This window comes from Desmodus rotundus, chromosome 1 (genome assembly GCF_022682495.2).
Source record: "Desmodus rotundus isolate HL8 chromosome 1, HLdesRot8A.1, whole genome shotgun sequence".
Classification (NCBI taxonomy): Eukaryota; Metazoa; Chordata; class Mammalia; order Chiroptera; family Phyllostomidae; genus Desmodus; species Desmodus rotundus.
Window position 1 is genome coordinate 31100908 of NC_071387.1, and position 26382 is coordinate 31127289.

Below are 26382 nucleotides of genomic sequence, written 5' to 3' on the forward strand. Positions count from 1 at the left end.
TTGGGAATGTGAACAGGTCAGCTCTTTTCTCCCCTGGATTAGTCAAATTCCCAATATTATTCACTGTCTCTCCCTCACCCTTTCATTCCAGACCTGACTTTTCCTTTATTTTGGCATTTGATAATTTGAAAATTATTTAAAAGAACCTACCTTTTAATTCTGAATTTGTTTACCTTAATCCTCAGTCTCTTGACATACCTGTCTGAACAAGGTATGTTCAAACCCCTGTTCGAACCTCTGTTTTCCTGGTGGGAAGAAGGCATAGATTTCAGCCCCTCTGCCACAGACTAGCTGTGTGTGCCCTAGCAAGTTCCTCCTGGCCCCCTTCTCTCGTGTGAGAACCATTGAGCTCTAATTGTTTCTCCAGCCCCGATCTACCAGAGGAGGCAGAGACTTGGGTGGAGGATGAGGCCTCTCGGTGTTGATACCACACACTTTCTCACTCCCACTGGCCTCTGGACCTGCTCTTACGAGAGGCTGGTGGACCTCCCGGGGCATTTGTCCCCAGGAGTAGGGGGTGGGTGGGTCAGATTCTGCTGCTTCACCTGCTCCTTTGCCCCCACACCCTGCAGCCTTGGGGGCATTTTAGTGGAGGAGGTGGTTGTGCCCCTTTGCTTTTGCTTCAGGCCCCCTGAACAGGGCAGGAAGGTCTCTCATTAGATGCTTCCATCCATTTAAGAAAGTTGGGCCTTGGGATGTGTCATGGAGACCCGAAATGATCCAATAGACCTAATTAAGTCCATGTGTCAGACCTCGTAGGTCTGGACCAATTGGGGCCCAGAGAAGATAAGGGCCCTGATCAGCTCACAGTGTCCAGAACTAAGCTTGGAGCCAGGAGCCCTGACTCCTCCGGCTGCCCTCTGGCTACAAAGGAGAGCTGGAATCTGGCTTCTCCTGCACTGTCGTTGAACGAGTGTGAGTTGTCAACTTTAAGAAATCCATTGAAGAAGTGAGATCAGTGCCCCCTGCTCCGTCAGCTTTGCTGTCTAGCTTTTCTTCAGTCTGGAAAGCTCCTCTCGTCTGCTTTTTCCTCACTCCAGCCAACTGAGGAAACAGACACCAGCCCTAAGAGGCTGGTTGCATGCCAGCATCTACCACCTGGTTCTGTAACTGGGTGGAGGGTGTTTCTTAGGGCCACTAGAAGTTCAGTAACGTCATTAAATCCCTGCTGCTCCTCTTGGCTGCCCAGGTGTAGTCTGAAAAGGACCTCAGCCCAAGCCTGTCATCCATCCCCAGCGTCCTGCCTAGCTCAGCATCTTCTGTTCATGAAGATCCCTAGGGGAGGGTACCCTAATATTTTAACTTTCTGGGGACCATCAGTTGATACGTCAATTTGTCGGGAAGCCCTGAAAAAAATGAGGTGTGTGTTTTAGAGATACACAGATTTGACCTGGAAATAGAAAACTTAGGAACAGTCTTTCAATATCTCTACCTCTTTTGTACTTTTAACTACAGTCTTTCTCACTTCTATATACAAGGTTTTCAACTCATATCTGCACTCACATATAGCTTTGGCTTGCCATGGCCCTAATTCAAACTCATGGCATCCTTATTTTCTCAGTTCTGCTGGTAAATTCTCCCATGTTTCTTAGCTCAAATTCCTGGCTGATGGCCAGCCCAGAGATCGGGGGCTCTTGGATCACACGTCCACTCTAGTCCAATCAGCTGTGCGATGGTAGGTCAGATGGTTCACAGCAGAGCTGCCTGAGGAGCAGTCTGCAGGGGAGAGGTAGGAGGTATTCAGAAGCTTGAATTACAGGCACGCAGAGTTATGGATTACTTAGCCACTGATTCCGAATCAGGCATGAATCACAGGGGAGGAAAATATTACGTGAAAGGAAAAGATTTTATTGTCTCCCTCCATATGCCTGGGTGAAATGAAGGGCATAGCATGAGACTGTGTTCACAGTGCCACAGAGACCTTCAGGAAACATGTTTCAAGGACTGGCTTGCTCAGCCCCCAGTCTTTACGCAGGCAGCTCCCTAATGCCTGTCCCTGCTACCTCACCACCTAGAGATGCCATGATCTCAGGGACACTCAGCTAGGCATCTGGGTTGGTCCCTCTCCCATGGCCCACGTGAAATCGTTATTCAGGGGAACTCTGTGTAGGTTGCGGCACATTAGCCACTCTAAGCCCCGCACGGGGCATCTCCCAGGAACACTTGGGCCTGTCACACATTCCAGCAGGGAGCAGCAGCTCAGCTGCAGCCACAGCTGCCAGGAACAGCCTGGGCTCCCGCCCTGTGTGTCGGGGAGGCCAGAGGCTGGAGGGTTTCCTCTGGGGGCCCTGAGTGAGCTCACCCTCACCCGGACGCTCACTGACTTCATCCGTCCAAGGCAGCTTGGCCAAGAGCCCAGGCAGTGAGGGGCTCTCCCACAACAGGCCCTGCGCCACCTAGCAGACGGGGGAGGGGTGAGTTTCAGGCCTGGCCCAGCTCCCCAGGAATTGGGGGGTACATATTGAGCTATGAAATTCCAGGGGGGGTTAAGAAAAAAAGATGGGGAGTCAAGGGTGGTGGTGGTAGCAGTACTTTGCTATTTAAAGGTAGAAAAATGTGGGTGGGGGCGGTGCTGGAGGATTGAGCAAAAAAAGAAAGAGAAAGAACTCATGGACATGGACAACTGTGGTGATTGCCAAGGGGAGGGGGGCTCGGGGGAGGTAGAGGAGAGTATGGGGGGATGAATGGTGATGGGAGGAGACTTGACTTGGGGGGTGAACACACAACACAGTGTACAGATGACGTGTTGTAGAACTGTGAGGCTGAAACCTGTATAATTTTGTTAATCAGTGTCACCCCAATAAATTCAATAAAAAGGAAAAAAAATAAAATTAGGTGGCATACAAAAAAGAAGAATGCAAGGAAGTAAAGCTTTTTTCTCCATTTGTTCTCTGGCAATCCCACCAGAGAATTCCAGGAGGCATGCGGATGACATCATGTTATCTGAGAAATCTCTTACAACTGAGAAATCTCGATAATTCCGTGAAGTGGAACCCCTGCCTGCACCGTGCTTCTGATGGAACCTGCTTTATATTTCTGTGTTTGAAGCTGTGTTCTCTGTCACATTTAGAGGAAGGTTTAATACTATTAAATATCGACCACAAGTAGATTACAATGCATGAAGATCACAGGAAATGAACTTCACTTCTCAGCATCACAAACATTTGAAAGACAAAAAGTTCAGGGATGGATATCATAAGTAAGAAAGGTACAAAAGTTTGCTTAAAAAAATAACAAAAAGTTTAAAAATGGATTTCCCCCCCAAGTCCAAATAATTGTGGTCTAACAGTCAGAGTAAAGGCTTCAACGGCTCATTCCTCTGATAAGAATGAGTTCATGCAAAACTGTATGTCCAAGTGTGTGCGCAAGAGGCACACAGGCATCGCACACACAAGCACATACACCCACAAAGACAGACACACAGCTGCATTTTTGTTGTTCTAGGCACTTCATATCCACGTTCTTAAGTCTGCCACCTGCCCATTGCATTTGGCACGTTACTTCTTTGGAGGCAGGACATTTTCTTCAAAGAAGCCCTGGTTGACGACATTCCCTGCTGGGAAGTATCTCGCCACCACAAAGGAGGAGCCGTCGCTTGCAGATGCCTTCCCCACTCCCATCTTCTTTGTATTCTTCCACACCATGGCTGTGAAGTGTCCTGTGGGGGCACAGACGGGAGGGGGACACGAGTGAGTTAGCAAAGGCTGGAGAAGGATGTTTCAAGAGATTTGTGAGCTCCTGCACCATCTTGCCAGGCTCAGGGAAGCCTGACGGGCACAGACACCACTCAGGAAGGAGGCAGTAACCTTACCAACTGCCTGAATTTCTGTAGCATCAGGTCCTCTCGGTCACCACACCGACCCTACTCACTCACCACTTTTTGATGCCCAGAGGTTTCATGGTCTCCCAGAAATCATGAGAAAGCCCAGGGTCCCCAACAATTAGGAAGCCACCCTACCTCGCACCTGCCTCCAGCCCTCGTGCAAACTGTACTCTGCAAATCACCAATGATCTCCCTGTTCCTCCCCAATGGTCACCTTTCGTCTTCATCTTACTCAACATCTCAGGAGCATTTCATGGGGTTGCCTCCTCTCCTTTTCACAGCACTCCCTTCTTTTGGTTGCAGTGATGCCACCTCTCGGCCTTGCCCCCATCTCACTGCCTCTTCTTCCCCCTCTTGATCTCACTTGTGAGTGTCGCAGGGCCTGCTTTTCCCTCGGCCCCATTCTGGGCTCTCCCTTCTCACTGCACTCCTCCGGCACTTCCATCGTTGCCTGGTTCCTGCATTTCTTTCTCCAGCCCAGATCTCTCTTCTGTGTTCCAAACACAGCTACTTACTTGACATTTCCACTTGGATGACTCACAGGCATCTCAAATTTAACCTCACTCTGGATTTTGGTCCACCCAAAGTTATCCCTCTCCCTACCTTCCCATTTCCTTAATGGCACCTCTGGGTGCACAATTCTAGGGATAAGGTCTGCATTGTGCCCCCTACCTCATTTCTCACAACAATGGGGCTGGGTCCCCAGTTGGGGGCGTGTGAGAGGCATCATTCAATGCTGATGAATCTAACTCCTAAAATACATCTCAAGTCCACCCACTGCCAAAACTTTGGTCCCAACCACCAACTTTCCTCACTTGGGCCACTGCAAGAGCCCCGACTGATGCCCCCAGCTCCCACCTCTGTCTCCTCAATCCACTTGCTGCCGAAGTAGCCTGAGTGACCACTGCGAGACTAAGTCATGTCTGTTCGCTTTCCTGCTGACAAACCCTTTGACTGCTTCCCATGGTGCCTAGAATGAAAGCAAATGCTTTGGTCCAGGGGCCTCGTTTCCATTCCTTGGAACCCCCGGGTTATTTCCCGCTATGGGGCTCTTGCGCACACTGGTGTGGAATACTCTTCCGATGACTAACATCTTGTCCCTTAGGCCTCAGCCTAAATGTCACTTGTTCAGAGAAGCCTTTCACAATCATTTTCATTCTCTGAACACTTCCCCGCCGAGATGGTCTTATCACAACTTTTTTTTCCGTTTGTAACATTCTTGCTTGCTTACTGCTTGGCTCCTTCACGAGGCTATGAGCCCCATGTGGGTAGAGACCATATTGCTTTATTCCCCAAAGTACGCACATGCAAAGTGTAAACTTTCACTGAATGAATGAATGACATGAATGAGTGAATGAATAAAAGGCAGATGAAAGAACCCTCTTGGACTCAGCTGTTACTCCCACTGAAGTGCGGGCCTTCTGTGTTTTGAGCTCTTTGAGGCCTTGGCAAGGTAAAGCCTCCTTTAATTCCCTCCATTCTGAGTCAAACAGCCCAGTTCCCTCTCTCTTTTTTAAATATTTTATTTATTTTTAGAGAGAGGGGAAGGGAGAGAGAAAAACATCAATGAGCAAGAGAAACAGAGAAACTTCAATCAGCTGCCTCTCACACGCCCCCAACTGGGGACTGGCCTGCAACCCAGGCACATACCCAGATCGGGAATCGAACCGGCGACCCCTCAGTTGGCAAGACGATGCCCAACCCACTGAGCCACATCAGTCAGGGCAGCCCAGTACTTTCTCAAGCTACTGCCTGCCCCTCCAGAGACTCTGTGGCTTGCTGAAGCTTCTCAGTATTATTCTCCCACGCAGCCCATCTGCCCCTTACTCACTGGCCCTTTCAAGCAGCTAACATGGCTTAATTTCCTACTCCCCTCCTGTTTTGGGGTCAAAGAATTGATGCTGTAAAGCCGTCTTTGCTCTATGACCACAAATTCTTCTCATCTCCTGGGAATAAAAGTCAGGAGCTCGTCTCATCCACTTTTACTGTTGAGTTGACAGGTCAATGGGGTATTTACTCCCATGTCACCGGGGAGCATCCACCTGCTAAAATAACCTTGAGGAAATTATGTCTCCTCCTAGGGGGCAGGCACCACAGCTGCCTTCCCTACCACCTCATCCTCAGTGTTTGGTATTGGAACAGAGCAGGTGCTCAGTAAACATCTGATGAGGAAGAAAGAGACAGAGAAGGAAGAAGGGGGAAAATTATGACCAGAGAAGCTGAGTTTCCCACAGGATGGTTAAGAAAAAAGGAGATTAACTGCTTTATACCCATTAGGATGGATACTATTTTTTAAAAAAGAAACAAATTTTGGTGAGGGTGTGGAGAAATTGGAAAACTTGTACATTGCTGATGGGAATGTAAAATAGTGTAGCTGCTGTGGAAGACAGCAGGGCAGTTCCTCAAAAAGTTAAATGTGGCGCTGGCTGGGTAGCTCGGTTAAATATGTCCCGATACGCCAAGGTTATGAGTTCGATCCCCGGTCATGGCACATACAAGACTCAACCAATGAGTGCATGAATAAGCGGGACAACAAATCAATGTTTCTCTCTCTCTCTCTCTCTCCCCTTTCTCCTCCCTCTAAAATCAATACATAAAGTTAAACATGAAATTATCATATGAGCCAGCATTCTACATCTAAGTATATACCAAAAAGAATTAAGAGCAGGGACTTAGATATTTGTACGCCACTGCACACAGCAGCATTATCACAATAGCCAAAAGGGGAAAACACCTGAATGCCCATCAGTGGATAAACAGATAAAATGTTGCAGACACATACAATGGGTTATTATTCAACCTTAAAAAGGCCTGAAATGCTAACATATGCTACAACGGGGAAGAACCTGAGGACGTTATGCTAAGTGAAATGAGACAGGCACAAAAGGACAACTATTGCACGATTCTACTTATCTAAGGTTCCCAGGACAGTCAGATTGGAGGCCGAAAGCAGCACAGTATTACTAGGGCTTGCAGTAGGGGCAGGGAGGGACAGGAGTTACTGTTCAACGGGCTCAGTGTTTCAAAACAAGACGATGACGTTTTGGAGACGAACAGTAGTGATGGTCGCACAGCACGTGAATGCACTGAGTCCCACTGAACTCTACACTTAAAAACGGTTAAAATGGTAAGTTTTAAGTTTGTTTGACCATAAAATTAAAAAAGGAAAGAAAAGAAAAATGAAAGAAACAAAGAGAAAGGAAGTCTGGTATCCACACTTTCCCAGCCCTTCGGGGAAGAAACAACGGTGATATGCCCCATGTTCAGCAGATGCGGCGAGGACTGAGTGAGTGTTCCCTGACTGAGGTGGTTTTATTTCCCCCAACAGTTGAACACCATTTTTTATAATTCTCTTTTTTTAAAAGATTTTATTTATTTGTTTCTTAGAGAGAGGGGAAGGGAGAGAGAAAGAGAAGAAGAAAAACATCGATGTGAGAGAGAAACATTGATCGGTTGCCTCTCGTACTTGCCCCAGTGGGGGACCAAACCCACAACCCAGGCATGTGCCCTGACTGGGAATTGAACCCACAACCTTTTGGTTTGCAGGACGACACCCAACCAACTGAGCCACACTGGTCAGAACACTTTTATAATTCTTCCATTTAGGTATAGTTTACTTATTTGTCTATATCCCCAAAAGATTTTCTTTCTGAAAATAACCAAACGTAAACACAAATCAATAGTTGCTGTGATACAATCAAAGCAAGATTGTAAACAAAACAAATCATTAAGTACAATTATGCAGCTTTTCCACTTATCCTTAAATTTATGTTACCCATTGCCCCCAAAAGTCTGATTGTTCCCCTCAGAGTAGAAGAGAAACCCTTCTTGCTAATTCACCCTGGTCCTTGTGGTTTTGAGTCACAGTGCCAGGCTTGTGGCAGCTTGGCCAGGTGTCACTGCTTCTATACACTCTCTTTTCATTAAAGCTCAAGTCCTTTAGCATAGAAGCCTTTTCTCTCCAAAGACCACACGCTTGGGCCATTGACCCACCCAGTGTCTCTGTCGCCCACAAAAGGAGCGCTGCTTATCCACTGGTTGCCAAGAGTATGGTTACAGACAAAACATGAGCTGCAGCAGCAGCAGCGCCTGTGGAAGGAAGCCTTTCCCAAACAGAGAGACTAAGCAATCTGTCTTCCGGCTGGGGAAGAAATTAGGTATAGTATTTATAGATGAATGGAAGAACACGACTTCCTTAGCAACCATCAGAGAGATAAACACTGGTTTCTAACTTTCACCTACTAACAGCTTCCTTTTTCTTTTTCTTTTTTTCCTAAATGGATCACATCCTCTTTCCTGCCATGGACCCAAACTTCCTAAAACACGTATTTGAAAATCACATTAAATAAGTCACAGTACGTCTGTGCAACAGTCAGAAACAATGAGAAAGCTCCTGCTGCATTATATGGAACAACCTCTGCCAGTCCGGGTTGAAGAAAGCCAGGGCACAGCAGACCATGTATCTGAAACCAGAGTATTAAACAGGGAAAAAACCCATATTTACACAAATGCTGGTGTCAGCTCAGAACAAGGCTAGAATGATACCCAGGAAACTGGTATCATTAGTTGGGAGGGAAAGTGCTGAAGGCCAGGGATGGATGGAAGACTTCTCACTTTATACAGCTTACAAATTTCATGTCAGATAAAAGTGTTACTAATTGAGAATAAATAAACAAGCAAACCTAGTCATTAAGATAGAATATAACAAAGGAATTGCAAGAAACCTTTCCGCCCCACTCAGCACACAGTGTAGAGCTGTGTTCTTCATCACAGGACACTGATGAGGGCGGGGTGGGGCGAGATTATGGGATATTTCAGAGGCCCTTTCACCTACCGCATGGACTCGGTCAGGGGGTCCCAGAACAGTGGTGCAGCTCTAGGGGAGGCCGAGGTGGGGAGATGGGCCTGCAGATCTTTAAGGGTCTTGCAAGCCCTGATTATAACCTCACCCAAATCTGTGCTCCTGCCTCCGGATGAGGCTCTGTCTGTCCCCAGGCATTGCCCACTGGCACCTGGGACGGCACAAGTGCTAGTTGCTCTGGGGCTTTCCTCTTTAGAGGTGGGAGGTGCGGAGCAGTGGGTGAGACAGGTGGTCAGTGATCACGGAAAGCTGAGTCCCATTCCTGGCTCTAACACTTGTGAGATCCCTGGGCTGGAGCGGGGGCCGTCGGATTGAGGACAAGGTATAAAGAAGTCTCCTCCCTTTCTGGGGCTCAGTGTCCTCTGCAAAACTGATGGAATGAAGCCCTACCTCCAAATGGTAGGGCTCTCGTGGCCGTGGATGGGGAGGTGCTTTATAACTGTCAAGTGGCTGCACACAGGAGCGAAGCTAAGAACTCACTCCGACCCACGTCCCATTGCCTGTGACTCTTGCTCACAGGAAAGCAGATCCAGCCACTAGAAAGTCAAATGTCTTGCCCTGGCTGGTGTGGCTCAGTGGATTGAGTGCTGGCCTACAAACCAAAAGGTCACCGGTTCAATTCCCAGTCAGGGCACTTGCCTGGGTTGCAGGCCAGGTCCCCAGTAGGGGGCGTGCAAGAGAAAACCACACATCGATGTTTCTCTCTCTCTCTCTCTTTCTCCCTCCCTTCCCCTCTCTCTCTAAAAATAAATAAATAAAATCTTAAAATGCAGGCTAGGTCCCCAGTAGGGGGCGTAGGGGGCGTGCGAGAGGAAAATCTAATGTCTTCTAGACACAGGTCTTTATGAGAAGGTCACCAGGCCCTGCCTACACATCCTTAATCACTGGCAGAAGGTTGTTACTATTTTCCCTCCTTCACCAATGGAATTTAATCTTCACAGAACCATTGGTTCTCCGTCAGGGCCCTGACAGCAGCCTCCTTCATCATCCCAGGCCTTTGTCTGCCCCTTGGTCCTGCCCATGTAGTTGCAAGAACTCCTGCCCAAGACGGTGAGCAGAAAACCACAGGAAACAGTGACTGGTTCTGAGAGCATGTCACTTCCTGTTTCTGAAGAACCCTCCAGAGCTGTAAGTGGCTCCACCCACGGGTGGGGTGGGGTGGGGTGGGGTGGGGTAGAGGGATAGGGGTGGGTAGAGAATCCCCTTTTCAGTTTTTCTGGTACCTTCTGATCAGAGAAACTCACAGTCCCCTACAACCCATCCTGGGCTATCCCAGGTGGATCTGAGTTGGTTCTGAGGAAAGACAGGCGCCTGGTGAAGCCTGGTGAAGGGCAAGAGGGAGCCCAGAGCTCACTCAGAGCGGTTGCCTGGGACTGTAGTCAGTTAAATGTTTACAGCTCACCATGGAAGCCTATGGGAAAGGCTGGATGGTCCCACAGTCAGCTCCTCCCTGTATCTAAACTCCACCTCTCAGAATGTCCTGCAGACACCACCACCTTGTCCTCCCCCTCTGAGACAGGGAAGGATGGGGCCTCGACCCTAGTTCACACAAATAATAGTGCCAGGGCTGAGACTAGCTCCAGGCTTTCTGCATTCCAAGCTCACCTGAACCACAGACCCCAGCAAAAGGGTGAAGAAGAATGCCTGGGAGGCAGTGAGGCATGAAGCGCAGGGCAGGAAGGAAGTGGGGGTGTGAAGGGAGGCAGGAGTTAACACCAACAGAAGAGTGATCTTGGCCCTTTTCCTGAAGGCCCCAGGAAGCCATTGGCAGTTTCATCCAAAGAGTAACATGGGCAGAGGTGGTACTAGAATATTGTGGGTGCTGGGGAGCCGGCTGCACGGCAGGGGAGCAAGACTAGATGACGGGTTAAAAGTGCTGAGGCACCACTTCCGGAAAGAAGCACTGAGCCGCTTTTAAAATCCACAGCCTCCTGCCCTGGCTGGTGTGGCTCAGCAGATTGAGTGCTGGCCTGCGAACTGTAAGGGTCGCTGGTTTGATTCCCAGTCAGGACACATGCCTGGGTTGTGGGCCAGGTCCCCAGGTAGGGGCGTGCAAGAGGCAGCTGACTGATGTGTCTGTCTGTCATTGATGTTTCTCTCTCGTTTCTCTCTCTCTTTCTCCCTCCTGTCCCCTCTCTCTGAATAAGTAAATTTAAAAAAAAAAATCCACAGTAACACACCCCAGTCACCTGACCCCTACCCCTGAAGAACTTGGTGGGACAGGAATCATTAGCCTGGAATCTCTTAGATTGTGTGTGTGTGTGTGTGTGTGTGTGTGTCTTGGGAAAAAAGAGTTTTACCCTTTGGGCAAAGTCAAACCAGAGAAATAAGGGAGAGGTAAAACAGGAGGGCAATGATTTTCAGACGGTTAGGCCAGGCCACTGGTGTGACCCTGTCACTCACCAGTCCCAGAGTTGAAGCCAGGCTGCTGGAAGTTGTAGTTCTTAATTTCACTGTACCATCTATCAGCCACCTCCTTTCCTGTACAGAAAAGACACTGTTTAAAACTCAGCAGCAAAACCGACCCACTCCCATTCCTTCCACCTTCTCCCATTACCCCCGAACCACCCATCCCACGACAGACATCTGACAAAGCCTGCGTGAGCTGAAACGGGGACTTCTGCCCGTGAACGTGCCCAGGCAGAAGAGGTGGCCTTCTTAGGGATCAGGAAGAGCCCTGGCCTGAGGTCACCTGCATCTGTGTCCCGACCCTGCTGCTACCTTCCTGTGTAATCCTAGGCAAGGCCTGCCCTTTTCTGCACCTCTCTGTACAAGAGGATTAAAGGCAATGTACTCTGAGGGCTTCTAATGATGTTCCAAGTTTTCCAGAGTCTCTGCCTTCATCCCACCCCAAGTCGAACTCCTGAGATATCCACAGGAGAAAAGGCAATTGGCCGGGGTTTCCATCGCAGGCAGGAGGGTCCTCACCTGGAGCACCCACTGGCCCAGCAGGTGTTGAGAGGAAAAAACCCACAGCATTTCCCTGGAAGCTGCGGATCTCAGGGCCAGAGCGAGAAGGAGCCTCAGAACTCAGAGCAGTAAGTCTCCAACTTTAATGCGTGCACGAATCGCCTGAAGTTGTTCAAATGCAGATTCTGATTTCAGTGGTCTGGGGTGGAACCTATGAGCCTGCATTTCCAGCAAGTTCCCAGCTGCTGTTGCTGGTTTGTGGACCCCACTTGGAATGGCAAGGCCTTAGAGAGCAGGGGCTACCCCCTGGCCTTTCCTGGGGAGCATTTAAAAATTGCTGATGCCTGGGCCTGCCAAAGACTGATGGTATAGGTACTTCTGGAGGAGAGACTTAGGCACTGGTGTGTTTAAAGATCCTAATATGCAGCCAGAGTGAAGAACTACTGCCTTAGAGACCATTTGCCCAACCCCTCTCCGTACAGAGGGGAAAACTGGGGCCAGAGAGGGTCAGGACTGCTTGAAGTTCCACAGAAATGGAACCATGTCTCCTACTGGCTCTTCCCATCCCTGTCCCTCCGTTCCTGGGCCCACCAGGCCCAAAATGAGTCCTGGAGAGATGGCTGAAGACTGTGGACTCCTGCCTTCCTCAGGAGCATGTGCAGACCTCTCCTGGAGGGCCACAGCACTGGGGAACCCAACAGGACATTTGGGCCTCCCCCGTCTGCCCGTCCCCACATTCCCCTCTGGGAACTCCTAGGAATGTGAGGCCGGGAAAGGAGGAGTCATTCTCCAGCTGGGGTTTGCAGAACGCTTCAGAGAGGGAGGTAGGGCTCTCCAATATTTTTCCTAAAAAGCCACAACAGGGCTGTCAGAGCCAGGAAGCTCAAGCATGATTGGTCAGTGTGGTGGGGATGCCATTCCAGGCTGAGACCTCAGATGAGGAATTGCCTTGCCCACTATTATGACTTTTTTCCGACACGGCAACAGCTCTATTGTGCTTTTCTGCTGAAAAAAGTGTATACACCCGCACTGTAAAAATACATAGAACGATGTGACATAAGTAAAATTCTTCTGTGGCTAGGGCTGCATCGCTGCCTGCGGGGTCAGGCTGAGACTCTGCACAGAGACGGTCTGTGTCCCCCACCCTACTCTTCAGCTGGGAGCTCTTCCATAAGAGGGGGGTGTCCGGGCAGGCTGAGTCATCTCTGTGTCCCTGGCAGCAGCCCAGGCCTGGCCCTGAGCCGGCCATCAGGGACCCTGTGGTGAGCGGCACTCAGCCCCTGGGAGCAGGCCGAGCCCTGGGGGTCCTTTCCTGTTTTGGGTCTGTAGCTGCCGCCAGGCTACACCACAGAGGGTGCCCAGCCTAGCTCAGGCAGAGGGCAGGGGAGGCGAGAAAGCGACCCACCTGTCTGATCGTAGGATGCCCAGGCCAGGTTCTCTCCGCACTGGCCACGACTGGACTCCGGGCTGTGCTTGAGGATCCTCGTGCTGGCCAGGGCCTCTGAATACCTGCCAGAGACGATGGTTCTTGGTCAGAGCGGGCACAGCCCAGGGAAGCCCCAACGTCTGAGCCCTGAACTGGTGTGGCCGCACTTCCTTCCCTGGGTTCACACAGGAAATCAGGAGTGGCCCACCTGCATCTCTTTGGAGCTCCCCAAATACCCCATTTTACAGAGGAACAAACTGAGGCTCAGCGGAACAAAGGGACCTGCCTAGGGAAGTGGCAGAGTGGTTATTCAAGCTTGGCTGTATCTGCCCCCAAAGTTCACGTCCCTCCAGCCACCCCAGGGCCCCTCTGACTACAGCAGCAGCACCGTGAAGGGCCCGTCACCCTAGGATGTGGGGGGACTCACTGCTGAGCCTCCTGGTTGAGCTTCTTGCAGAGCTTCAGTGGGGGGACGCCATGCTGCTTCCGGTACTCGTTGTGGGCTATCAGGACCTCGTTATTAAACTGTTTGGAAGCTGTAGTGATTTCAAAATGGAGACTGTCTCAGTGCAGAGAAAAGGCCACCAAGAGTGTGATGGCAGGCTTCGGAGCAGCACATGGCTCAGACCTCAGGCCATGTGGAGAGGCTTCCCTTCAGCACCCCAGCCCGTGATGCCCTGCTCCACACCTCTGCCCATCCTGTCTGCTTCCCTGGTGTCGCCCTCCATATCCCTGCATATCTGCACCCCATGGATTATGCAGGGCCGTATGGGTCGTATGTTGGGGATTTGGGTCTTTATCCAAAGCAATGGGAAGCAGGCCAGTGAGCTGGTGAGAACCGTGTTTCTGAAAGTTCCTGCTGGCTGCTGAGTGGAGGATGGGCCAGCGGTGCAGAGCAGATGTGAGCAATGGGACTTCTGAAAGAAAATGCTTGAAGGAGACTGGATATCTCAGACTGGACCTATGGTGTGTGGTGGGGACTGGAAAGGACTGGAGGAGGGCACTCAGAGAGAGCAAGCCTCACTGGGGGTAGGGGGGTGCCCACACTGGGCTGGTAAAATTAAGACAGAGGGCCACATGAAGAAGAGAGAACCAGGAAAGGACAGCAGGGGGAAAGTGGAATGAAGGGAGAGTGTGGAAACGAAGGTGTTGGGCCCAGAGTTGCAGTGAAGGATGAGGTGGAGCTGTGCCCAACTGGGTCATGACCTTAGAAAGGGCAAGGTCAAGGGGGCTGGGGTTAGGAAGAGAGTAAGTGGGTGAAGCCAAAGTCAGGCAAGGTCAATAGTGGCCAGAAGCTACACCAATTTGGATCCATCCAACATCCTCTATCCATCTCTCTACCATTCATTCACCCATCCATTGATTTGTCACCTGCCCCGCAGCGTCATCCACCCTACCCCAATCCATCCACCTGTTCGTTCTCTGAGCACCTCCTCTGTGCCAGGTCCACACGGTATGCTAGATGCCCAGAGACGAATCAGCCACATCCTGCCCTCAAATCCCTCATTCACAGAAGGGAGACAGCCTGTAAACAGACACTAGCAAACAGAGCGATAGGGCCAAGGTGCAGATGAGCGCAGGCGCAAGAGGAACTTGAAAAGCAGCCTAGCATGGTCTGGGGGATCAGGAGAGGTGACCCCAGATTTGAGGCCCCCAAAATGTCTGGACAGCAGCTAGCCAGGCTGAGACGGTGGAGACACTGAGTGACAGCCTTAGGAATCTGGGAGCTCCCCTCTGTGGAAATGGGGGTGAGTTGGGTGAGTTAGGAGTGCGGGCTCAGCGTCAGGACCCTTACACTGTCCTAGTCCTGCCCGAGGGCAGGGAGGGTGTAAACCGGAGAGTGCTAGATGCACCATTCATTCTTTCCACTGCCCCACCTGATCACCTTCTCCCCTGCTGTCTTTTCACCCCTGAGGCTGAGCAGATGAGCCGGCAGGAAATCCTCTTGCCCTCCCTCAGCCAGATCACCTGGGTCTCCTGGGCCTTCAAATCAAATCCCACTGGGCCTCAGAGGGGACAGAAGGGGAAAAAGGCCAGAACTTGCCCTCAGGAGCTTTGGACTAGATGCAGGCCCAGTGGTGATGAAGGTAACTGCAGGTCACGGTGCTTGAGCTGTCCAAGGGGTTTTCGGTAAGTTGAAGAGTGAGTGGTATTGACCTTGAGGACTGTGGGGCCTGGCAGGACAGTCCAGTGAGGTCCAGTCACAGGAATGTGGGACAGGACAAGGATGTGGGGTGTAGGAGATGGTGCCTACAGCCAGGATATGGGAGGCTTGGATGAATAAGGTGGAGATTGGGAGGCCCATTCCAATGTCCCTTCTAGCTCCATGTCCCGGGCAGGCCTGGTGGGACACCACTAGATGTGTGTGGGGCTGAGTGGCATGGGCAGAGGTATTGGGGAAGGCTCCCAGGAGGAGGTGGTGTGAAGGCTAAGGGCACAGAAAGGGCCAGGGTGGATGGGATCAGGGTGGAATGGGATGAGAACCTTCCATTTTGTACAACTCATGCCCAGGCTGTGGGGAGGAGGCGGAGAGAAAGGGAGTGGGTGGGGAGCTCTGAGTGCGGGGCAGGCCGCGCCCGGCTCCTGGTGCCATAGGCCCTGCAGTCTCCTTGGCAGAGAGGGACATACAGGCTGCTGAAAACTAGGCCACAGGACTCCTAGTTCCCTAGAATCTGGGAAGTGAGGGTAAACAAAAGTGAAAGTCCCTGTGCTCAAAAAAGATGACTGCCAGGGCTCCCAGGAGGGGTCAGGAGGGGAGCCTTCTCTCCCCACCCCTGCCGGGAGGCATGGGCCACCCCCCCCCCCACAGGTCTGACTGGCCCCAGGAGTCCCCTCCCCCCAGGGCAGCCAGTCCAGGTGGCTCCTCACAGCTGGGCCTCTGTCTCAGGGAGGCAAGATATCACCAGTGACCACACCCAGCAAGAGCCACACCCCATTTCTATAGAAAAACCCAAGAAAAAAAGATAAACATAGAATGTAAAAGGTCAAAGAAAACCTCCCCATCCCTGCACTGGGCAGGGAGAGCCCTCACAGCCATCCCACAACGGGGAGGGGAGGGTTATGTCCTCCCAGGTGGGCACACTGAGGCCCAGAGCGCCAGCCTGGAATGAGGTCGGGCCTTCCTTCTGCACGTTGGTTGGCCGGTCACTGCTGGGTGCAGGGCCTGTGCATGGCCTCACTCACTCCTCAGCACCTTTTGTGGGAGCTTCCACTATTGTACCCATTTTTTAAAATGAGAAAGGTAACCTGCCCACATTCTCCTCGCTGGTCTAGGGGTAGGTCCATGAAGAAGAAACATTGTCCTTAATTAACCCTTTGCAATCCCCCAAGGGCTACCAGTCAGAGGGAGTCACAAAGAAGAGACAAAGGGGTTGACGAGACCCAGTAGGTGGGTCAGGCCTAGTGGGGTTGGGGCTGCCTTTAAACCTGAGGAGAGAGAAGAGGAGGGAGAGGAGGAAAAAAAATTAGGTTTCAGACCTGCCTGAGGGGCCCTAGAGGAAAATTAGGGGCTGCAGGAGTAGCAGCTCCAGGGGACAGGTTTGGGGCTCAAGGTCAGAGCTGCTGAAAGGTTGAAGGAGCTGGCCGGGCATGGCCCGCTGTGGCGGAGGGGCTGGGGGAAGGCGGCAGGGTTGAGCTGTCTCTGCCGGAGTGGGGGGGCACAGGCATCTTAGTGGGGGCTAAACTGAGGCTCCTGAAGGTCCTCAGGAGCCTGGGCCTGTAAATACCAAATGAAGACTCCAAAGAGGTCTGCGCCCCTCCTCCCGCCTGGCTGTTGGCTAGGACAGGCTCCTCCTCAGCATCTGTCCTCTTCGGAGGCCTCCCAGAGCCCAGCCTGCCTCATTGCTCCCCGCACTCCCCACCAAACAGGCCCCGGACTGTCAGAAGCCAGGACAGGAATTGTGGACAGGCCCCTTCTGCTCCTTGGCAAGAAATTGGTGTTAAAAAAAGAAACAACAGGCCAAAATGGAGTCACTTTTGCTAAGCCACCTCGCCAAACCAAAACTTAGTAACTTACCAGTTGCGATTTCAGCCTCTCCCAGGAGTGGAATTTAAACCAATCAGTCCGGAACTTCCTGATCACTGGTGAGGCTAGCTGCCTGGTAAGACCTGCCACTTCCCCCAAAGGAAGGTGACCCTGCCTAAAATAAGCCGCTCTTTGAACGTCTTAATCTCACCTTCTTTCTGCCCAGGGAAGCCTTCCATTCTTTACAACCCACTGGAGTGCCCTTCTAGTTGCTAGAAGCAATAAATCCCATGAATTGCTGACCAAAGCCAATTAGATCTTCAAATTTTCTCAGCTGAATGTTGTTCTTTCACACTGAAAAGTACCGGGTCCCACCTTTGGGGTAAAACTGGTCTATCAGGAAGAAAGAATAAAAAGTTGGGGGTGGGGGTGGAGGAAGAGTAGCTTCTATTCTTCCAGCCTGGGCTCCAGGAGACTCAAGAGGCAAACGCCAGCTCTGCCTTGGACTAGCAGTTGGTGCTGGACAGGTTGCTTGATCACTCTATGCCTCACGTCTCTCACAGGAAAGTGGGGATAAGAGTATCTACCTCACAGGGTGGTTGTGAGAATTAAATGAATTGACCTATGCCATTGCTTTAGAACAGTTCTGGAACATAGTGAGCAGTTACCCAATGTCAATTATAATTATCTCATTACTATTGAGCCAGGACCCTTGGGCCTCTGGCTTTGGGAGACGCTGCCCCTTCAGATCCCATCCCTGACTGTCATGGGAGCCGGGCTGCTGGTATTTCAATCCGTCTTTGACAACCTCTTTCTGAACCTCCGAGCTCAGATATTTGCTGAGTGAATGAGTGAGTCAGCAAATGAATGAGGTCCTCACCAGCGCCGGGAAGGCTCTAGGACCCGAGTCTTCTCACTGCAGAGGAGGAAGCTGCGGTCTTTGGGAGGATGGTCATGTGAACTGCAGGATTTCACAAGGTGAGTCCACATTCGAGCTAGATCTAAGAACAGCCTCCTCTGGCCCAAATCTCGCATACTTCCCACTTTACATATACTTTCCCCTCCCCAAGCAAGAAGATGGTCAATGAGGAGTTGCTCAGTTGCTTACAGGAACAAGGGTGTCCCGGAGCGCCGGCTCCAGGCTGACCCTTTACAGACAGGTAACAGTCACTGAGGGACTGACGGAGAGGGGGCAGCCAGCGCCCATTCTCCAGCCCGCCCGCAGCCACTCAGCCTGCCTTGAGCACTGGGCCAGTCCCTGCCCCTCTGGGCTCCCGTTGCCCATCCTTGCGAGAAGGAGGGATGACATCTGTGGGTTTCAAAATATTTTCAAAGCAGGGAAAACCTTTCTTTGAACTTTTTTTTCCCAATAAAATCAACAGGTAAAAATGGAACTGCCGGAATTGATGTGGCCCCCACAGCCTTGCCCTGCAGAGGTGTCCGGGCCCCACTCAGCATAAAATTCCTGGGCTAATTGGCCCCTAAATGCCCTTCTGCTCTGATGGCACGTGTGCTGGAGGGGATGGTAAGACTCTTGGAGACAGATAATTAGAGGGCGTGTAGAAGTCCCCTCTGAGCCCGTTCCAGGCTGAGAAGCAGGCAGGGAGCAGGTGGCAAGTGGTCAGTGTGGTAGGGGAGAGGGCTCACAGCTGGGAACTCAGAGAGCTGGGTTCAAATCCCAGTTTGTCCACTTACTGGTCAAGGGATGAGCTTGGGCATGGTACCCCACCTTTATAAATCTATACAATTGAAAATAAGTAGCTCCAAGCCTGCACTAAGACTTAATAATTGGTAATCACTATTATTAGGGACTGGAGGTTTTCACTGAGCCCAAGATCACTGTCTCTCTCTGGCCCCATCGCAGTTGCTGCAAACTGGGAGACGGACCTGGAAGTCTCTGAACACTGGGCCGAGCGTCTCCTGGAATTAAAGCTGAGTTAGTGACATGACAGTTCTTCAGCAATGCCTACTACCCCAAGCAGCCCTGGGGCGTATCTGAGGTTTAAGATTAAAAAGAGACTGGCTCCTATGCCGTGGTGAGGAAACTGAGGCCCAGAAGAGGCAGGGACTGGCTCCTTACAGCGGTGGTTAAGGAACCACACAAAGCCCCAGCGTGGCTGCACATCTGTGAGTGCCACAGGCCCTGCAGCACAGGCCCCAAGCTGGTGGCCCGGAGCTCCAGGGCTGGGCCTGTGCTGAATGTGCACCCGGCCTGCGTTACCCAGAAACCTCACTTTCTCTTGGACACCTTTATGGGACCCAGACACTGTCCTCGGGGGCTTACAGTCTTTGGGAGAGACAAATAAAATGCATGTGGCTACAAGCGAGAGAGGCCTGGGCCAGCATTTTGGAAGGTCCCTGATTGTGTGAATATATGTGTGTGGGGCATGGCACACTGTCAGAGGAGAGTTTCACTGTCCCCCTTCCCTCTGAAACCTGCTCAATTCTGCATCTTCAGTCCTAGAGAGTGTCACTACCGTCTTGTACCCAGACATACCTCTGACACTTTCTTCTCATTCACAAGTTAGTCACCAAAGTCTGCTTGGTGACACAGTACCATCCCTCAAATCCACTGTCTCTTCCTCTCCAGTCCCTCAGATGCCTGTCACCTCTTCCTGACCCCCCACCTGACCCACCCTGACACAGCTCTAGTAATGCCCCTTTCAGCTTAATACCGTCAGTACCTAATGGCACCCCAGGTCTCGGGGATAAAGTCCAAATTCTCAAGGCTCTCTGGGATTTGACCACCTCCTCCAAGAGCCTTCAATAGGCCCCTTTGCAAAGGAGATCTCAGTTCCCCTGAGCTCCCATTGTTCTTCACCTGCCCCTGTATTGTGCCTTGAGTCACTTCCCACCTCTCACTGAAGCCACGTGACGCCTCTCCCCACCCAGATCAGCTTTACAATCCATGTCACAATCCAGGTGAACACTCCTGAGGACAAGGGTCATGCTCTCCCAGCACTGAGCCCGCAGTGTGGTATAGAGCTGAGAGGTGGCGGTATGGATGGAAGAAAGGGAGGGAGAGAAGGAAGACGGGAGGTTGAGATGGACAGATGGATAAACGGATAGAAGAACGGGCACACGGATGAACATTAGCAGTTCGGGAAAACTGTTTCTCAGCGGAGAAGCCAGGAGCAACTGATTAAAATGTGGCTTTAGAGAACTTGTGGATTTCTAATCTGCAGAAAGGGGTTGGTTTCTCAAAGTGCACTCTCACCTCTGCCATGCTCTTGCCCCATCACCACCCACCGTCACGAATGTGGTTTCATGGCAACTCCTTGTGTCACCTCTCCCTGCTGGGGAGGACCCTGGGGATCATAAGGGCCACCTCATCGTGCAGATGGGGAAAGAACCTTGCTCAAGGTCACACAGCAAGTGATTGGCACAGCCAGAGCTGCAAGCCAGACCTGTTGCTGCGGGCGAGGCCGGTTAAGACCAATGCCAGGGAAGGCCACTGACTCTCAGCGCTGGTACCTCATGGCTCTGGATCTTGAGGAGAGATTCAAGACCCAGCTTCACCCTCCTGAGGCGGACAGCCTCAGCCTCCCATGAAGCAGGACTTCTGAACTCTGTTCAACAGCTGTTCACTAAGAGCCTGCTGTGAGGCAAGAACTACGCTGAGATTGAACCCCACCCCACCCCCACCCTGGTCACCAGGAGTCCGTGTCTGTGGGAGGCAGATCTATGGCTGGCTACTATCCCACACGGACTGCTGGAGGGCTGTAACCAAGAAGAGACCTGCCATCCTTCTAGGGGGTTAGGGAAGTCAGGGGTGGCCTCCCAGCCCAGAAGCTGAGTCTACAAGGATGGGGAGGATTTTCGACCTCATAGAGGCGGCAGAGACAGAGTGGTGGTGGTGGGTGCTGGGAAAGGGAATACAGGGGAAGGGACCAGGGCCAGTGCGCCAGCCTCAGGGTGGCTGAGTGGAGGCAAGGGGTGATGACCAGCTCCCAGAGAACCCCAAGTCCGGGCTGAAGAGTGCATACTCGCTCCCCTGCAGACGATGGAGAGTGACAGGATTAGATCTGCATTTTAGAAAGTTCACCTGGGACAGCCACAACGGTGGAGATGGGCCGCCAACAGGTGGGAGAAAAAGGGGAAGCGGAGTCTGGCAGGCGGCCTGGTGCAGAGGGGGTGCTTAGGGGAGGAGGGACAAAGACACGGATGCTCGACCTGTCCTAAAGAGGGTTGGCAGGAGCACGCTGCTTTGCAGCGAAGGATGCTGTCACAGTTTGGTGGCTTTTCCAACTCTTAACTATTCGGAAACAAAGCAAAAGCCACGCCTTAGCCAGACGCTGAGCGCTAATCCCATCAGCGCCTGGAAACCCTCCCAGACGCAATCTCTGGCTCGCAGACAGGGGGACCCTCCCTCGGTCTATCCTTCCCTCCCTCCCTCTCTCCCCGGGGCCCCACGGCCACCCTGGCTTCCTGGCTACTCCGGAAACTGTCCGCCCTGCGCCTCCCGGCGCTTCGTCCCGCGTGCGCCGCTCCATCCCGCGCCTGGGGTCCTGCAGCAGCCCGAGCTGCCTCCCTGGCGGAGGCGGCCCCTCAGCTCTGGGGAGATCCAGCCGCGTGGGAGGGTGACGGCGAGCATCCCAGATCCCGCAGCTCCGGAGCCATCCCCGCACCCTGGCCCGGTGGCTGCAGCGGGCTCACCTGATTTGCCCATGGCCGGCTCAGTACGCTCCCGGGCTCCCGCTGCCTCTGCGCTCCTTGGCCAGCCACGGACCGCTAGGATGTCTAGGAGGAGGTCTAGTGGCCGCAGCCCCTCCCCCGGTGCAGCCCGGCCCCCGCCTTATAAGGCAGCAGCAGCTGCTGGCCGAGGCGCCTGGGGCCACCCCACCGGCTGCCCCGAGGAGGCGCTGCACACCCCGCGCTCCACGGAACACCTCTCCGGGGAACTTGCCCCGTGTAGGGATCCTAGCAACTGCCCAGGGCTCTCTCCAGGTGCGGACCTGAAGCCCGGGGGCCCCCTGGATCTCAGCCCCGAGCTGTGCCTTCTCGGGACTGGGAGTCCCGCGCCTCCCAGCAGGTTCCCGATAGCTCCTCTGCCACAGGCGTCCTGCAAGGGCCGCAGTGTTCCCTGTCATGGCGTGAGGGACAGTTCCACAGTTCCAGCCTGGGACAGGAGATCACCCCCCTCCTCCCGAGTGTGCCCCACCAGTCCAGTGACACCCGACTCTGAAGGGCAAGCCACCCTCTCCCGGGGACGAGCCCTCTGGTGCGAATCCGGGTTGGAGTACTGGCTCATCTCTGCCTGTTCGGTGTCCCCGCCCTTCAGGGTCTTCGTGTCCCTTTAACTTCCAGAGGCCCTGACCTTTCCCGACCTTGAGGGCAGTGGCCAGTACACAATTGGCACTGGGGAGACTTGGTCTGTCACAGTCCCACCCCTGTGTGAGAAGGACACTAGCATGAAGGCACGGCCTGGGTTACCTGTGTCACCCCCCAGAGTAACTCCTTCCTGGGGAAGGGGCTCAGTCATTTCTACTTAAAGAAGCTAATTTTCAGACCTTTCAATACACAGGCACTAAAGCGCAGGGACTTGCTGATTATAGGGCAACCGAAAGGCTGGGCGCTACGCTGTTCACTCCCTTACACTGGGTCGGGCATGTACACTTACTGCATTTCAGTACTTTCAGCGTCAGTGCCAGAAAGCGTGGCCCATCCCGAATCAAAAGGGACTACTGGTGCTGGGTGGGGGCGTCTAACCCTTTATATTCAATGTCCTTTCCCCCTTTGCCAACAAATCCCTATTGAAATGACGGAATGAAGCCAGTAGGAAGAAGTCCATAACCCCTCTAGAATATCTGGAAGCTGTTCCTGTCTTAACCAAAACTTGGAGGCTGTGCAGTGGAGACAGCCAAGCACAGGGTAGCCACTCGCTGTTTCCCTCACACCTCCTTGCATAGAGGTGAAGGCTGAGGTAGGAGGGCCTCAAAGGAGTCAAAATCTGAACTTGGCAGCGTCTTCGGAGTCTGTGAACCTTAGAGCTGGCATTAGCAGCAGCACGGGGAAGGGACAGCGTGCTGAATAGAGTTGGGGGCAGTGCCAGAGTTACCCCTCACGAAGGGCCCTGGCCTGGCTGGAGGGGGAGTCCCTGCCCAGCTGGTCCTAGGTGGTGCAGAGGCAGCAGACAGAGACCAGAGAAATGGCAACAAAGGTCAGCCACAGAGTGTTGGACTCAAGTTATCACTTCTTTTTGGTTTTATGTGCTATTTAAGAACTCCATAACCTGTTCTGAGATCATGAAATTTCTATGTTTTCTTCTAGAAGTTTTGCAGTTTTAAGTTTTACATTTAGCTTTAGCTTCTACATTCATGTTGATTATGGCTTGTGGTATACAGTCAGGGTTGTAATCTCTCTCTTTTAAAATCATTTTTCAATTTTCAGTTATAGTTGATACACATTGTTAGTTTCAGGTGTCCACCCCAGCAGTTCATATAACTCAGCAAGCGGTCGTTTTGATAAATCTTGTACCCATCTGACACCAAACGTAGTTATTAGATTGACTACATTCCCTGTGCCGTACTTTACATCCCCGTGACTATTTTGTAACAACCAATCTGAATTCCTTAATCCTTTCATTTTTTTCGCCTATCCCCTAACCCTGCACCCCCAATCTGGCAGCTGTCAAAACTTCCTCTGTGTCTATGGTTCTGTTTCTTTTCTGCTTGTTTGTTTGTTTTGTTTTTTAGGTTCAATTGTTGATATATATGTATTTATTGCCATTTCATTTTTCATATTTTTGATCTTCTTTTCCTTCTTATTCTTCTTAAAGAAGACCCTTTAGCATTTCATATAATACTGGTTTGGTGGTGATGAACTCCTTTAGCTTTTCTTGTCTGGGAAGCTCTTTGTCTGTCTTTTGTTTCTACATGAGAGCTTTGCCGGGTAATCTTGGTTGTAGATCCTTGCTTTTCATCACTTTGAATCATTTTTTTGCCACTCCCTTCTGGCCTTCAAAGTTTCTTTGAGAAGTCAGCTGACAGTTTTATGGGAACTCCCTTGTAAGTAACTGCTTTTCTCTTGCTGCTTTTAAGATTCCCTCTTTATCTTCAACTTCTGACATTTTAATTAGGATGTGTCTTGGAGTGGACCTCATTGGGTTCATCTTGTTTGTGACTGTACTTCCTGGACTTGTCCCTCAACAAGGTAGAGAAGTTTTCTGTCATTATTTTTTCAAGTAGGTTTTCAGTTTCTTCCTCTCTCTCTTCTCGTTCCGGCACCCCTATGATGTGAACGTTGGTGCTTGAAGTTGTCCCAGAGACTCTTTACACTACCCTCATATATTTTTTGGATTAAGTATTCTTTTTGCTCTTCCAGTTGGGTGTTTTTTGCTTCTTTATATTCCAAATTGCTGACTTGATTCTTGGCTTCATCTGCTCTACTGTTGATTCCCTGTATATTATCCTTTATTTCAATGAGTGTATCCTTCATTTCTCTCTGGTTCTTCCTATTTCAAACAGCCCCCAGGTGAAGCGTCGAGGTGCTGTGTAGTGTTCCTAAGGGCAGGAAGCCTGTGGTGTGCCTGGTGGAGAGGACATATGTGTCAGATAAGCTCCATTCAGGCATGAGTTATAGTGCCGTTGCCATGGGCCCGGGGTTCATGAAGCAACGGTATAAACGCAGGTAAAATCAAAGCAGATAACCAGAGACAAAATGACAATTAGAATACTCAGTTGAGAGCACGGGGCATGGACCCGAAGTTGTGTGGCCCAGGTCCAAGTTCTGGCTCTGCTGAGCACCAACTGATTCTGAAGGAGCTTGAGATGAAGATAGTAACACCTATCTTAGAGGATTTTTAAGAAGAGATTTTTAGATCAAATTGAGATGGTACTTAAAAAGCACTCTTTAAGTGTCACGTATTTTTGTCTGTGTAGTATTTCCCGTCACAATTTACATATGTAAAAAAGTACCTTTGTTTCCTGAATAGGTCAAGGCAAACTTCCGCTGAGAGTAGGAAACTCAAACTTGCGCTTTGAAGGAAACGTGGTCACATCTCTTTTAATCTCTTGGGGGTAAGTATTCGAGCATTCTAGAATCTTCCTCAACCCCTGTACACCTCGGGTCAATCCCAGAGTCAGATGCTTGCACAGGAGCATCTATCCGGCTGAGTCTGGGTCACGTGCCTTCACAAAGCTTCAGAGAGAGAACAGAGGAATGTCTGCACCCTTTCAATGTTCATACTTACGTACAAGATCTTCCATACGCAAACAGAGATTTCTCCACGCGCCGAGCAGCCGCAACACAGCAAATGTCTACCCTCACTCCCTTTTTTATTTATTTTATTTCTTCCTTACGTGTTTCCCCGGAATGTTCTGCACTCCATGATTCAGCCCTTCTCAGTGTCTAAGCTCTTCCCTCATTACGGATTCTTCTCCAAAGTGTGGTTTAAGCTACAATCTATGCTTTAAGCTTTTTAGGCTTTGGTTCTCGATTTGCAGGTTTTGGGAATAAAAAATTCATTGTGAGAGCTCAATGAGTGGAAGGCCATGGAAACGAGAAAACCAGGGGGAAATCCTTGGCAGAATAATCTCCTTATTTTACCAGGTTGTGCTCTCTTTGTTATTGCTGTTGGAAAACATATGGGATAAAGCCAAAGCTGTACTTAGAGGCAAATACAATATATAATAAATATATGAACATAAACTTTCAGTTATACCTGGGTTCAAACTCTCCCTGCTCTGCTATCTATCAGCCATGTGACCTTGGGGAAATTATTTAATTTCCTAAAGCCTTAGTTGTATCAACTGTAAACAGTGTTAATAATACTATTTGTTAATAGAAAGATTATGAGAATTGCATGAGATAATTCACTGAAAACACTTGAGCTCTGCCTGGTGTGGCTCAGTGGACTGAGCGTCAGCCTGTGAACCAAAGGGTCACTGGTTTGATTCCCAGCCAGGGCACATGTCTGGGTTGTGAGCCAGGTCCCCAATAGGGGGTGCTCAAGAGGCAACCATACATTGATGTTTCTCTCCCTTTCTTTCTCCCTTCCTTCCTCTCTCTAAAAATAAATAAATTAAATTAAAAAAATAAAACACTTGACAGGATGCTTTTATGAAATAAATCCTTGGACAGTCTTCAGTAAATGGTTCAGGAACCTTCTTGATCATTCTTGGCCATTTGTCACATGGCCATTCTCCCAGCAGGAGCTGTCAGTAGAAGAGCACTCTACATAGGCTCAGGCTGTTCTAGTCCCATGAGGTCGGAGACGTAAGCTACGACTCAGCACAGAGTGTTTGGTAGATCTCACGTTTTGCTGACTTGTAGTATAGTATCCATGACAGCGTAGGGACCACGTCCATCCACCATGGCTTCGAACGAGAAGGAAGAGCTGTGGCTGGATTACAGCCCTGTCAATCCTGGGTAAACGAGAGGAAAGCAGGAAGCCTGAA

General features: G+C 51.0%; 1 protein-coding gene across 3 annotated transcripts; it reads right to left on the reverse strand.

Annotated features, from left to right (window-relative positions):
• Window positions 1-1837: 1837 nt before the first annotated feature.
• Window positions 1838-21749, reverse strand: GLIPR2 (GLI pathogenesis related 2). Of its 3 annotated transcripts, none has more exons than XM_024560250.3 (5): window positions 21641-21749; window positions 13448-13556; window positions 13000-13103; window positions 11088-11165; window positions 1838-3658 (listed from the first exon to the last, which is right to left on the reverse strand). In XM_024560250.3, exons 1-5 carry the CDS (start codon window positions 21651-21653, stop codon window positions 3498-3500), a joined length of 465 nt encoding a protein of 154 aa, XP_024416018.1. In that variant the 5' UTR covers window positions 21654-21749; the 3' UTR covers window positions 1838-3497. The 3 variants fall into 3 exon arrangements, with proteins under 3 accessions (XP_024416018.1, XP_045051240.1, XP_024416019.1); XM_045195305.3 differs by lacking the exon at window positions 21641-21749 and adding an exon at window positions 14432-15750; XM_024560251.3 differs by lacking the exons at window positions 11088-11165; window positions 13000-13103.
• Between the last annotated feature and the right edge of the window lie 4633 nt (window positions 21750-26382).

Coding starts and splice junctions, on each gene's coding strand:
- GLIPR2 (XM_045195305.3), bottom strand. CDS start 14,507: ATGTGGCTGATTCGTCTCTGGGCATCTAGCATACCGTGTGGACCTGGC. Junction 11,166..12,999: donor GGCATCCTACGATCAGACAG/GTGGGTCGCTTT, acceptor TTTTCTGTACAG/GAAAGGAGGTGGCTGATAGA. Junction 3,659..11,087: donor TGGCTTCAACTCTGGGACTG/GTGAGTGACAGG, acceptor GTGCCCCCACAG/GACACTTCACAGCCATGGTG.